The 11,639-nt window shown below is 58.8% G+C and overlaps 1 protein-coding gene across 4 annotated transcripts; it reads right to left on the bottom strand.

The window, feature by feature from the left end:
- Positions 1-1,155: 1,155 nt before the first annotated feature.
- PTMA (prothymosin alpha) lies at positions 1,156-10,564 on the bottom strand. Of its 4 annotated transcripts, none has more exons than XM_039713705.1 (5): positions 9,801-10,564; positions 5,763-5,834; positions 4,985-5,081; positions 2,397-2,470; positions 1,156-1,971 (listed from the first exon to the last, which is right to left on the bottom strand). In XM_039713705.1, exons 1-5 carry the CDS (start codon positions 9,843-9,845, stop codon positions 1,924-1,926), a joined length of 336 nt encoding a protein of 111 aa, XP_039569639.1. In that variant the 5' UTR covers positions 9,846-10,564; the 3' UTR covers positions 1,156-1,923. The 4 variants fall into 4 exon arrangements, with proteins under 4 accessions (XP_039569639.1, XP_039569641.1, XP_039569640.1 ...); XM_039713707.1 differs by having other exon boundaries at positions 4,991-5,081; positions 9,801-10,558; XM_039713706.1 differs by having other exon boundaries at positions 4,985-5,078; positions 9,801-10,548.
- Positions 10,565-11,639: the final 1,075 nt, after the last annotated feature.

The following is an 11,639-nucleotide window of genomic DNA, read 5'->3' on the forward strand; positions in this document are numbered from 1 at the left end:
ATAAGCTATCAGCCAGCACCACGATTCAGTGGATAATTAGGGTGTAAGTGCAGAGTAAGTGACCTGGCTGCTCCCGGGGATCAGGAGAGGCTGTGACCCTCACAGCCAGTGCATTAAATGCACATTGGTTCCTCTTAAAAAAAAAAGAAAAAAAGTAAAATATGAATCATGCCCCAGCATCTGAACACTGCTGGGATTTCAGCGTGAGAAGAGGAAACGGAGACCATCTGGTGAGGCTTTGGCACAGCCTGGATCAGCAGGGAAAGGGGAGTCCCTGGAGCCAGGGCGAGGGTTTGGGAGCACAGATACAAAGCAGGTTCTTGCAAACAAACTCCACACACCTGGCAGAGCAGGCTGAGATTTTCCAAGCTCCAACACCCTGGAGGAGGGAGGAAAAATGAGTTGGAGGAAGGTTAGGAGCAGAGCAGCAGAGGCTAAGGCTAAGTTAAGGCCATTTTCATTTGTTAGAGCACACAGACAAACCTGAGCCTGTCTCCCACGAGTCCCACTGCCAAACCTTGAACTTGGCACCCCAGAAATTGCTGGGTGACCAGTGCAGGCTGGAGCATCCCCCGGGACCTGTTCTGGCTGAATCCAATCCCTGCTGACACTGACTCCTGCCCCACTGCCAGCAACGCTCAAGCCCCAAGGGAGGGAAGGAATTTACATGGCCTGAGCTCTCCCCACCCCACAACCAGGGGTCAATCCCCTGCAGCACATACTGCAAGGAAGGATTTTGGAGATGGGTTTCTCATCCCCACTACACAAGCCAAACAATCCCCAACAAATTTGGCTGCAGACAGGAGAATTGCTGAGCAAACCATACCCACATTCCCTGTCCACATTTCCCAGTCTAACCCATCCACACCTCTTGCCAAGGGCAGCCAGAGCATGCAGGATCATGCAGAGGCCATGCTGGGGACACTGGTGCAGCTCTCCACAGGAATACAGCCATGGAAAGACTCTGCCTCCCCTACCACCACAGCCCCCAGACCCTCCCCATCAACACTCTGCACCCCTCTCTCTCTTCCCAGCCCAAGTCCAAAGCAAAGAAAGAAAGGAGATAAAGAAGGGAAGAAAGAAATAAAAAACTAAAACAAATGAAAACTAAAACAAAAAGCAGCAGTTGGGAGGCAGCCTTGTTAGGACAACTCAGCAAAATAAAATTCCGGTTTATTGTTGGACAACATTGTTTCACACATACATCAAACAGGCCAAAAAAAAAGAAAAAATAAAAATAAACAGCAACTTCATAGACAGAAAAAAAAAAGAAAACCTTTTTATCTTTGGCCTTGCCACCTCATACAAACCACGATCTATGGTACAGCTAAAGTACATACACAAAAAAAGTTACTGGAATGCTCAGAATAAGATTGTAATTTTTTTTTTTTACAAGGTTTTGTTTTATTCTCCTTTGAGATAATGGTTTGGGCCTGGTCACACCACAAGTAAAGTCAGAGATAGGTAACAAGAGAGATATACACTTCAAAGCCCCCCTTTTGGTCAATCCGAGATCACTTAAAAATGGCGGACCTCCTAACAATATGTACAAAAATATAAAATGTAAATAAAAAATACAAACAAATTCTCCTTTAAAGTACTTTTAAGAAAGAAAGCAGGGCCTTGAAGTTTTGGTGCTCGGGGGGGAGAGGGTTTGTGGGGGAAGGGGGGTTTTTCTCTCCCCGCTAACGGGCGAATCATTTCCATGTTCGTGGAGTGGCAGCGCCGCGCCGGGGGCGGGGACGGGGATCGCTCTACTTGCTGAGGATGACCACGGCGGAGGGGGGAGGAAGGGGCTGTGTGAGGGAAAGGGGGCTGCAACGGGAGTCCCGAGGGGAGACCCAAGGGTGAAGAGGACGCGCTGGCCTTTTTTGTTGGTTTGTTTTCTTCCTTATTTTAAAAAAAAAAAAAAAAAATTGCTGCCTAGTCATCTTCATCGGTTTTCTGCTTCTTGGGATCGACGTCGTCATCCTAGGGGGAAAGCAAAGCTGTCAGGAGAGGGGAGGGGGACTGAGGCTGCTGGGGGCAGGCAAGAATCACCCCGAGGCAGGGGAGTTTGGGGTCCCTCTCCTGCCTCAGGGACAAGGTCTGAACACCACAGGTGTTTCCCTCCCTCCAGCAAAATCCTCTCTCCTCGGGGAGCCCCTGAGTGCCCCCACCCAGGCCTGCCATGAGCATTCCAGGTCTCCCCAGCCCAGGGCCAGGGCTCTGCTGGGCAGAGCAGACAGCCCCCTAACCAGGCCAGTGTATAAACAGAACTGGGCTGTGTCCCCAGAGAGACATGGGGAGCACACAGGCAAAGCATTCCAGCCCTTGAGTTAAGCCCAGCCCCTCTAGCCCCACTGACACCCTGTGGGGGACAAGTGTGGCTCTGAGGGGCTCCCTACTCTTTGTACCTCATCATCCTCAGCTGCCCGTTTGCCTGTGGCTCCCTCAGCTTCGTCGTCGTCATCGCCATCCTCTTCCTCACCTGCATGGAGTACAAAGGGAGGAAATGTGAGACCCTCTGGAGAGTTCCAGTACCACACATCTTCCCTCTGGATTTAATCCTGGCACACCCCCACACTGTGATACCATGTCCCCATCTCCCCAGGTGGCACAGACTCTGCTCAGGACAAGAGGTGACAGAGGACACTGTGGCTTTCTGGGCATCCCCCAAATGACCTGACCCATCAAAGGGAAAATAAGGATTGGCAGCCTCAAGTTTGATTCACACTGCATTTGTGACATGGACAGCGAGATGGCAAAACCACCACCTACCACAAATGCCGAAATCATGGCAAAAATGGGGGGAAAAAAGAGAGCGGAAAAAACTCTTTCTAGTGGCTGCTCTGCCTAACCACTCCAGATTACTTCTGCTTCCCTTCGCAGCTATTAGTCTATCTTTAATGAGTTAAGAGAGCCAGAACGCATTAGTTCTGAGTCAGAACACTTTCTAATTATCAGAACAGCAAACAAATGCTTCCAACTTATCTTACAGCCAGCCAGGAGGATGAGCAGCGAGCTCTGGGCTTTGACCCACTTTGAGCTCAAATAGGCCAGTGGATCAGAACGACTGAGTCAATCACCTTTGGCCAGTTTTGGGGGCTCAGGGGCAAGCCCAGAGGCAGAACAGCTTCTCAGCTGCCGAGACAAGTCTCTTGTGTAACAGGAGACCCTACTGAAACTTAGAGAGTTAAGGCCAGTAAGCTGGCTTTAAACCACTGCCATGAGCCACACGCATGGACAGCCTGGACAGCCAGGGGGATTAAGGTCAGCCCATCCTCCCTTCCCCTCCTGACGCGTGCCCAGCTGCGGTGTGGCCCATGCAGTGGGAAGGGCCAAGATTAGCTCCCAGCAATGGATCAACACCCCGGCAGCCATCACATGCACTGGGCTGGCCAGCAGGTCAGGTGACAGTGCCAAGCTGATTGGGAGCATTTTTAGTTCTTTGAGCTGCTTTAAGCAAAGCAAATAATGAGATGGGATGGAGAGATGCGAGAGGAAAATATACCCTCAAGCTCTCCTCTGCTGTCAAACCCCGGGAGTTTGGCTGCAAGTCTTGGCTAAAAAAGCTGATGCAAGCTGGACTTGCTGCCTTTAAATCTCTCTCCTGCAGTGCTCAGGTGCAGCTCTCAGGCAGGAATCGCCCGAGGGCAGCAAGCAGGACAGAGCCCGTGCCAGCAGTCAGGGCCCGTGCCGGATCCCCGCGAGGCATCGGCGTCTCCAGGCACCGCGTGCCAAATCGTGCCTGTGTGCGGTGAGCTGGGAAGAGCAGGGCTGGCACTGCGGGACCAAAGCTCCCCGGGTTTGTCACAGCAGTATCCAAGCAACACTTCCACCCCACACACGCGCCTGCAGCACAAGCATCCTCCCGGCTCCTGCCTGAGAGGAGCAGGGAGGGCCCGGCATGCCCCATCTCATCCACCCTGAAGAAAGGCTGGGGGTAAATGGGCTCAGGACAGCACACAGCAGTGCTGCATCTGTCCTCAGGGGTTAAAACCACAAGTTAAAGAGGATCACAATTCCCAGTTGTTCTAGTGAACCAATTCCTACTGAAGGGCACAGCAGGCTGCTGAGAGAGTGCTACCCCCAAAGGAGGTGGCTTTCCCAGCTCACACTTTCAGAATAAGAACTGATTTAATGGTCATTAAATTTTCAGCCCTGTCCCTATCTCCCAAAACTAGCCAGCAGGTTAGTAGGTCAGCACGCAAACCAAAAATTCACAGGGGATTAACCTAGTAACAGATAATCAGGGGCCCTGAGTTCATCTCAGCATAACAAGAAAGGTTTTCTCCCAGCCTTAACAAGTGATAAAAATAAACAATGTTATTCATCCAAGCAGATCTTGGGAAAAAAATAATAGCAGAGAGGGTGAGAAGCGATTTTGGCAAGTCACTGCTGCCAAAACCAGGCTGGGTCAGGTCAGAAAGCAGCAGAGGGCAGGGAGACAGAGGACACTGCAGCCACAGAAGGTTCAAAGCAAGCCCATCAACTCCAGCTGGAGGATCAGGTAAGATCTGCAGGTTCCTCTGCTCGTTTCCACACGGCATCCAGCCTGGGAAAGAGGGCTGCTGGGACTTTCAGCACATTACTCCATGAACAAGCACGGGGACACACCCTCTGTGCCTGGGCCAAGGCACGGCCAGGCAGGGCTGTCCCTGTCCCACTGGCCGGCGCTGGTGTCTGCAGCACACACAGGAGTCAAGGGCAGATTTTACTACTCGCACGGAAGGGCTAATGCGCTTATTCCGCGCCGCGGGAAGGTGCCGTCTGGCCCGAGGGAGGAGGAAGGAATCTGCCCTCAACCTGCTGGAAGGGATTCAAGGCTGACTTCACTCCCAGCAGCAGCGGCTCGGGCAAGCGGGGAAGGAGCGAGCCTGGCTGGCGGGAGCTCTGCCCACAGCCGCGAGGGGGAGATGCTGCTCTCCGCTCGCCTCCGCTCCCGGAGCCTGCTGACCAGAGCAACACCGCTGTGCGACGGCGTGGGGGAACAAAAAGTTACCATCACCCTCTTCCTCCTCGTCCTCTTCTTCGCCACCTTCCTCCTCCTCTTCGTCTACTTCGTTGTCAGCCTCCTGCTCTCCGTTTTCCTCGTTCTCCTTGGCAAGACAAAACATCACTTAAAAAAAATGCACTGGGAAAGGGAGAAGGTGGAAGAGACGTTCAGCACGAGTGTGTGTTCCCACCCTCCCTGCTGAAAGCAAAGCACCAGCCCACCGGAGCCCTGGATGCACACCCCGCTTTCTGCCTGCCTCCACACAACCCAGACAGCCCAGGCACAAAGGATCAAGCCTACAGTAACTTGGGGCTGCAGCTTTGAGACAAAGCCTGTGATGGCTCTCATGACACATTGAAATGTGGCACAGTGATTTTCCCCCAGCATGTCAAAAGAGGAAACCAACCAGTTTACTTGTACCATTATGTATTTCCCAGCTGAACTGGTTGTAACATTGTAAAGCCTAGTGGGTTTTAAATTTTTTTTCCTCTTTATCCTTGCCTAGGGAATAGCTGGTACTGGACAGCCTCACACAGCTGTCAGGGAGAGAATCCAAGCCCAGCCCTTCTCTTCTGCACACACATGAACAGCCCACAGGCTGGGAGTGTCTGTGTAACGTGAAGCACCAAAGGCTGAAGGGCTTCTCAGGGCTCAGGGCTGACACTTACAGGGATCCCCTCTCAACATTGCTAGGGACAAACTTGCAGCAAAAGCAAGAAGAGGAGAAAAAAAAAAAGCATTGGTGTACAGACTGCCTCTCCCAGCAGATTGCAGCCATACTCACAGCATTGCCGTTGGCTGGTGCATCTCTGCCATTTTCTGTTTCTTCAACAACTTCCTTCTTCTCTTTTAGATCCTGGAAGGAGCAGAAAAGCAGAGAAGTCACCCCGATTCCAGGTGTCTGGGTCAGAGAAGCTGCAGATCAGGTGTGAAAAACACAGTCTGAGAGCGAGAGCAGTCGCTGGTTTCTCTTCATACAGATTTGTTCTGTGATTTGGTCGCCACGTTCTGGCTCCTCCTTGGGAACGGGAAAACATGGGGGCGAATCTCAATCCAAGTCAGCCTTGCCAGAGCAGCCCTCTAAAAAAGAGGCTGCTCTGTTTCACCTCCGAGCTCCCAAACAGACAGAGCTGGCCGCCTGCATGCATGCTCAACAGCAGCAGAGCTGGCTGATTGCCCATCTTAGCACAGTCCACGCAAGCTCCTGCAATGCCACGGAGAGCCGGCAGCCCTGTCCAAAGGATGGGCTCTGCCATCCTGGGGCTGCGGGCATCCACGGCTGCTCAGAACCTTCCCAGCAGGAACAAATCCCAGGGACTCAATAGCAGAGGCTGTGCTCTCTGCCCTGCCTAGCGAAAATCACACGGCAGATATTACACGCCTGGTCTTTCTCACAGCAGCAGAGAGGAGGCTCCAGCATCCAGCTCACAGCCTGAAGTGTAACAGGATGGGGTGGGGGAAGGAGTCTATTTTTACACTGCTCCAAGAGCCGTGCCTGGCTAGTTTGGTTCAAGCCTCCACCGCGAGCAGAGCGGGAGCTTGTGTGTTTTTGCTATTGATCACTGTCAAAATGTCATGCCAAGTCGCTCAGCAAACAGGCTGAAAGGATCCAACTTTATGTTCCCGCATTAAGAACACTTGGATTTAACACTGGCATCTCTGCTTGCATCCTCCTCCCCTTCTGTTCCTCCATCAACTGGAGCGAGATCCTTCAGCACAGTGAGCGCTACCCCAGCCAAGGAAAGCAGGCAGGCCCTTCCCCAGGCCAGCAGCACAGCCACAGCCGGCTTCAGCAGCAACCATGAGGTGTTTAAAAGTTGCTGGAAGCTCCTGCTCCACTGCGGTGGCTTCTCCCCCTCCTGCCGGCCCGGAGCTGCCCACGGGCAGCGGGCACTTTGGCACTTTCACTCCCGGAGCCGCTGCCTCGTGGGAACACGGCAGGGGAGAGCACGGCCCTGCCAGCATGATCACTGCTCCCTCTGGGAGGGCTTCCACCGCCCTGCAGACTGCGCAGGGGAGGCAGCACAGGTTACTTAAACAGACAGATGCTGTTTCCAGAGGCACCCACAGACTGCCAGCACACTGGGGAAAGACTTTCCCTGGAAGAAAGCTTTGAAGGGGGACAACACCTGTTGATCGAAGCTCACCTAAGCAAACCAACCCAGGAGTCCGGAGTAAAACACACAAGCTCCCTCCTCCTCCTTTCACTGCTCACACACAAATCCCAGGCCACCTCCTCCACACTGCCCAGTTCCACCAGTTTTACACTGTCAGTGGCTTCCACTGCCCTGTTCCCTGGAGACTGATCACAACCATTTGGCCTCTTATGCATCACTGGGCTACAGCTGCTCCATCACACCAGGCACATAGGCACGAGGGCAACAAAGCAGTTCCCAAGTTAAACACAGAGAAAGTCAAGCAGTCAGAATTTCCACTTCTCAATGTGCCCAACAGTTCTTTTTAAAACGAGTTGTTCAAAAATTGCAAGCAATTCTCCCAGTGAAGGAACAACTCATTCTTGGGCATTTTAGCTGGCCAGATCTCCAGCCCTGACCTTTCCTGCATCACTGAAAATGCTCTCAGTTTAACCACTATCACAATGCCAGGTCATGAAGTTTGTGGTAGCAACAGGGTTGCAGAGAGCATCAGATTCCCCCTTTTCCTTTCCCAGTCCAACACAAACAGATATGCACAGGAGCGTCCAGACCAAGGGCCGGTGCAGGCAGCAGGGCTGCTCTGGCGCCAACACTGGGACACAGCCTCTAATTATAGGTGTGTCAGGGCTGTTTGTCTATGGAATGAATAGCAGTAGTGAAGAGCGACATACCACCGGCCCGGAAAGCTCTACCTTCTCCCGGCCCTGCCCTGGGCAGGATCCCCGCGGGAAGCGGGGAAATCGGGATCGGCGGAGGCAGCGCCGCAGCCCGCGCCTCCCGCCGCCAGGGGGCTCACCCGCGCCGCCACGCGCGCGGCCGCCATTCAAACCGCGCGCCACTCTCCACGTCCCGCTGATTGGCCGGCAGCCAGCACGGCGCCCCGCGGGCTGCCGGGAGCTGTAGTCCCGGCGGGGGCGGCGCGGCGGACTCCGGCTCCCAGGGCCGCACGTGGTGGGCGCCCCGCGGCACCGGCCGGGGGCGGCGCCCGGGCGGGGCGGGAACCCCCTCCCCCCCATCCCCGCCTCCCGGGAGCGTTCCGGACGGCGAGGCGGGACGAGAGCGAGCGGCCCCGGTGCCTCCGCGCTTCTCTGAGGTGTGGGGGGGTCACCTTGCCGCCGTGCGCGCCTCCGCCCGCCCTGCAGCGCGGACCCTTGTCCGCTCCCAGGAGCGTGAGCCAGGGACGAGGCCCCTTCCCGCACGCGGTAAAAAGGGCAGGGGAAGGTTAACGGCGAACTTGGCCCCGTTCCCCCGGGGAAGGATGGGGATCGACCCGCCTCGGCGCTTCCCGGCAGCGGGAGAGCCGGAGGCGGCGGGGACCAAGCCGCGGCCGCGGAACGGAGGCAGGGCAGGCGGGATGGGGGCATGGCTGCGGGAGCGGGAAACAGAAGTGAAATCGAAATCTGCCAGAAACGGCGTTTTGTTGGTTGTTTTTTATAAACCCTCCTCCCGGTCGGATTTTTTTTTCCCCCTCTCCAGCCGCGCTTCCCCCGGGAGCGGCGCGACCCGGGGCCAGCCGGGGCGCAGGGTGAGGAGGCCGCCGGGCACGTCCCCCGCAGCCTTCCCACGCACCGCTCCGGCTCGGGTCCCCTCGCAACTTTTCCGGCCGTGGCCCCGGGCTGCGCGGGGCGCACGGCGGCCGCTCGGGGAGCGCAGTCCCCCCGGGGGACGCTCCGCCGCGGCTCGCAGACAAAGGCGTGCGCCGGGAGCCGCAGCGGGGACTCCCGGGAGAGCCTCTCCCGGCTGGTACCGGCGCTCCCCAACCACTTCCCATCACCTCCAGCAGCGACTCACAAAGTTATCCTGGCTGCGAGGAGCTTGGGCCAGGGCCGGCGCCCTCAGCCCCGCCGCCCCAGCGCACCGGGGCATCTCCCGCTGTGGGGGTGCCCCCATCGGGGTAACTCCAAAAATAACAAAAGCCCCCCTCCCCACCCCCCCGGGACAGCTGCGGATCATCCCCTTCTCCTCCTCACCACCGAAACAGTAACTCCCAATACGGGGCAGTATCTAAATCGCAAATGCGCCCCCCCCCCGGTCCTTCCGGGGGGTAACGCCGAAAAAACAACTGTGCCCCCCACACTCCAGGGGCAACACCGCCACAGCAGACGCCCCTCCCGCATCAACCGGGCGCAACTCCGAAATAGCAACCACCCGCCCACCCCGCTTTTCGGCAGCAACTCCACAACAGACACTGCCCCCCCNCCCCCCCCACCCGTGCGTGTTCCGGAGCGCTTCCCCCCACATCCCCCCGCAGGGACGGGGCCGAGCGGAACACAAGTTTGACGGGGCTGTCAAGCTCCCGCACCGCGGATTGAATGAGCGAGCGCTGCCGGGTGCCGAGGCACTGCCGTGCGTGTACCCCCCCGGCTCCCCGAGCCCCTCCGCAGCGGGATGAGCAGCCACTGTCCCGAGGAAAGGCGGGAGGGAGCGGGACGCGGGGCGGCGGGGCTCGGCAGCACCGGCAAAGGCGGCGAGCACGTTTCCCGCACACTGTAGACAAAGGAACGGCGCTGGCAGCCCCGCACGGCGAGCGCGGCGGCACCGGCTCCGCACCGCGCCGCCAACTTCAACGCGAAGGACGGAGGGGGAAGGGGGAGAAACGAGGGGGCGGGACGGGCGGGGGGAGAAAAAGAAACGTGGAGCTGGGCGCGGGGTGGCGGGTCGCTCACCTTGGCGGAGATCTCGGCGCTGGTGTCCACGGCCGCGTCGGACATGGCGGGGGCGTGCGGGGCTGTGTCGCGCGGGGATGCGGCGGCGCGGGCGGGCGGGCAGAACAATGCCAAGATGGCTTTGCGCGAGCCAGTGGGAACTCACGCGGCGCCGCCGGCCCTCTTATAGAGCCGGGGGGCGGCGCGCGCGCTGCCCCGCGCCGCGCCCCATTGGCCGCGCGCGCCGCGGCCGCCGGGCGCCCATTGGCCGCGGCGCAAACAATGGGGCACGGCCGCTTAAAGGAGCCGGCGAGCGCCGCCACTGCGGCGATGAGTTGCGCCCGGTCTCAGCGTGGCGGGCGCAGAGGGGAGCGGAGCCACGCCCCCCCCTCCGCGCTACCTCCGCCCCCGCCGCCTCCGCCCCGCCCCTCCCGCCGTGTGAGGCGGCGGGCGGGAGTGAGGGGGGAGCTCCCGCCGCGCCTGCGGAGGGGCGGAGGGGAAATAATAAGAGTTAAAAATAAGAATAATAACAGTAGTGCCGGAGAACCGGCGCTGCCCTCCCCCAGCCGCGCTCCCGCGGGGTCGCCGGTGGTCCCGGGGCAGCCCTGTCCCTTCGGTACCCTGCTAGCCCCCCTCGTTCCCTGTGTTTTCGGCGCCCCGCGGAAACTTTGGTCACAACAACCGCGGCCGCCCCTGGGGGGAACGGGGAGGGGCGGCCCGCCCAGCCTGCCGCGCAGAAATGCGGGGTTCCCACCCGTTTGCTTATTTTACAGTAAAAAAACCCTACCCAAGCTGCTTCTACTCCCCCCCCCCCCCCCGCAACCTTCTGCGAGTTCTGGGTTTGAAGCGCACCAGGAGCTTCCCAATGCTCCCTATCCGCAGCTCCCCGTTATATACGGCCGTGCCCCTCGCGCCGCGCCCGCGGGCACCGCGACCGCATCGGTTCCCCCTCACACCGCGGGGTAACAGGGCACCGACGCAGCGAGTGAGGGGGCTCAGCCACACTCAAGATGGCGCCGAGAGCCCTTCGTGGGGCAACCACACGGTGTTACCATCCCCTGGGAGCCGCTCCGCCGCCCACAACGGCCCCAGGGGTGAGACAGAGCCGCGCGCGAATGGTCCCCGGTGCGGAAAGCGCGAATTAAGGGGTGAAGGGGTGGGAAAAACGCCCCTCCAGACGGAGCACAGCGGGGCTGCCACACTCAACATGGCCGCCGGACCGAGGCAGATCTTCTCCTCGGAGGGCGGGATATAGGCATCGAACGATGTGCATTGGTCAGCAGCGCCAGGCGAACGCTGTACTGACGCTTTGCGGCTTCTTATTGGCTGAGCCGCCTGTCTGTCTAGAGCGAAGTGGTTTTGAAAACCCGGAGGCGGCTCGGGGCGGAGCTGCGGAGCGGAGTTGACGGCGGTCGGCTGGGGGCCCGGGGTGGGGGCTGCTGCGGGCGGTGGCCGCTGGTCCCGGCTACTAGGAGCCGCGCTGACCCGGGGTTCTTCCCTTTACGGCTTCAGGAGAGCCGTGGAGAAGCCACGGTAATCCCCACACCGCCTGGCACCAGGTGTCGCGGCACGAGGCGTCATGGCGCTGGCGTCCCCTGCCACATCCCCACACGCGCCCGGCGGCTGGACACACAGACGGGGCCCCGTTTCCAGGACAAAATGTCCCTCCCACTCAGCGCCGTAGCACAGCAAACAGGCTGGTCCGTGCCTGGGCGCGCCATGCAAGCGCTCTGCTCCTCAGCCGCCGCGTCCTGCCCCTCGTGGGAGCAGCGCTGAGGAGATGGTGGCGTGGGGACAGGGATCGGGGCCGCAGGGCTCGGCACCGGCACGGCCGAGACCTCACAGCACCTCGGAGTGGCC

Source organism: Passer montanus, unplaced genomic scaffold (assembly GCF_014805655.1).
Source record: "Passer montanus isolate IOZ18808 unplaced genomic scaffold, ASM1480565v1 scaffold29, whole genome shotgun sequence".
NCBI classification, from domain to species: domain Eukaryota; kingdom Metazoa; phylum Chordata; class Aves; order Passeriformes; family Passeridae; genus Passer; species Passer montanus.

What these genes read in the sequence shown, in the direction of transcription:
- PTMA (XM_039713705.1), bottom strand. Translation starts at nt 9,845, where the DNA reads ATGTCCGACGCGGCCGTGGACACCAGCGCCGAGATCTCCGCCAAG. An exon ending in GCGCCGAGATCTCCGCCAAG is followed by an intron (nt 5,835 to 9,800) that starts GTGAGCGACCCG and finishes TGCTCCTTCCAG; the next exon opens with GATCTAAAAGAGAAGAAGGA. An exon ending in CGAGGAGGAAGAGGGTGATG is followed by an intron (nt 2,471 to 4,984) that starts GTAACTTTTTGT and finishes TACTCCATGCAG; the next exon opens with GTGAGGAAGAGGATGGCGAT.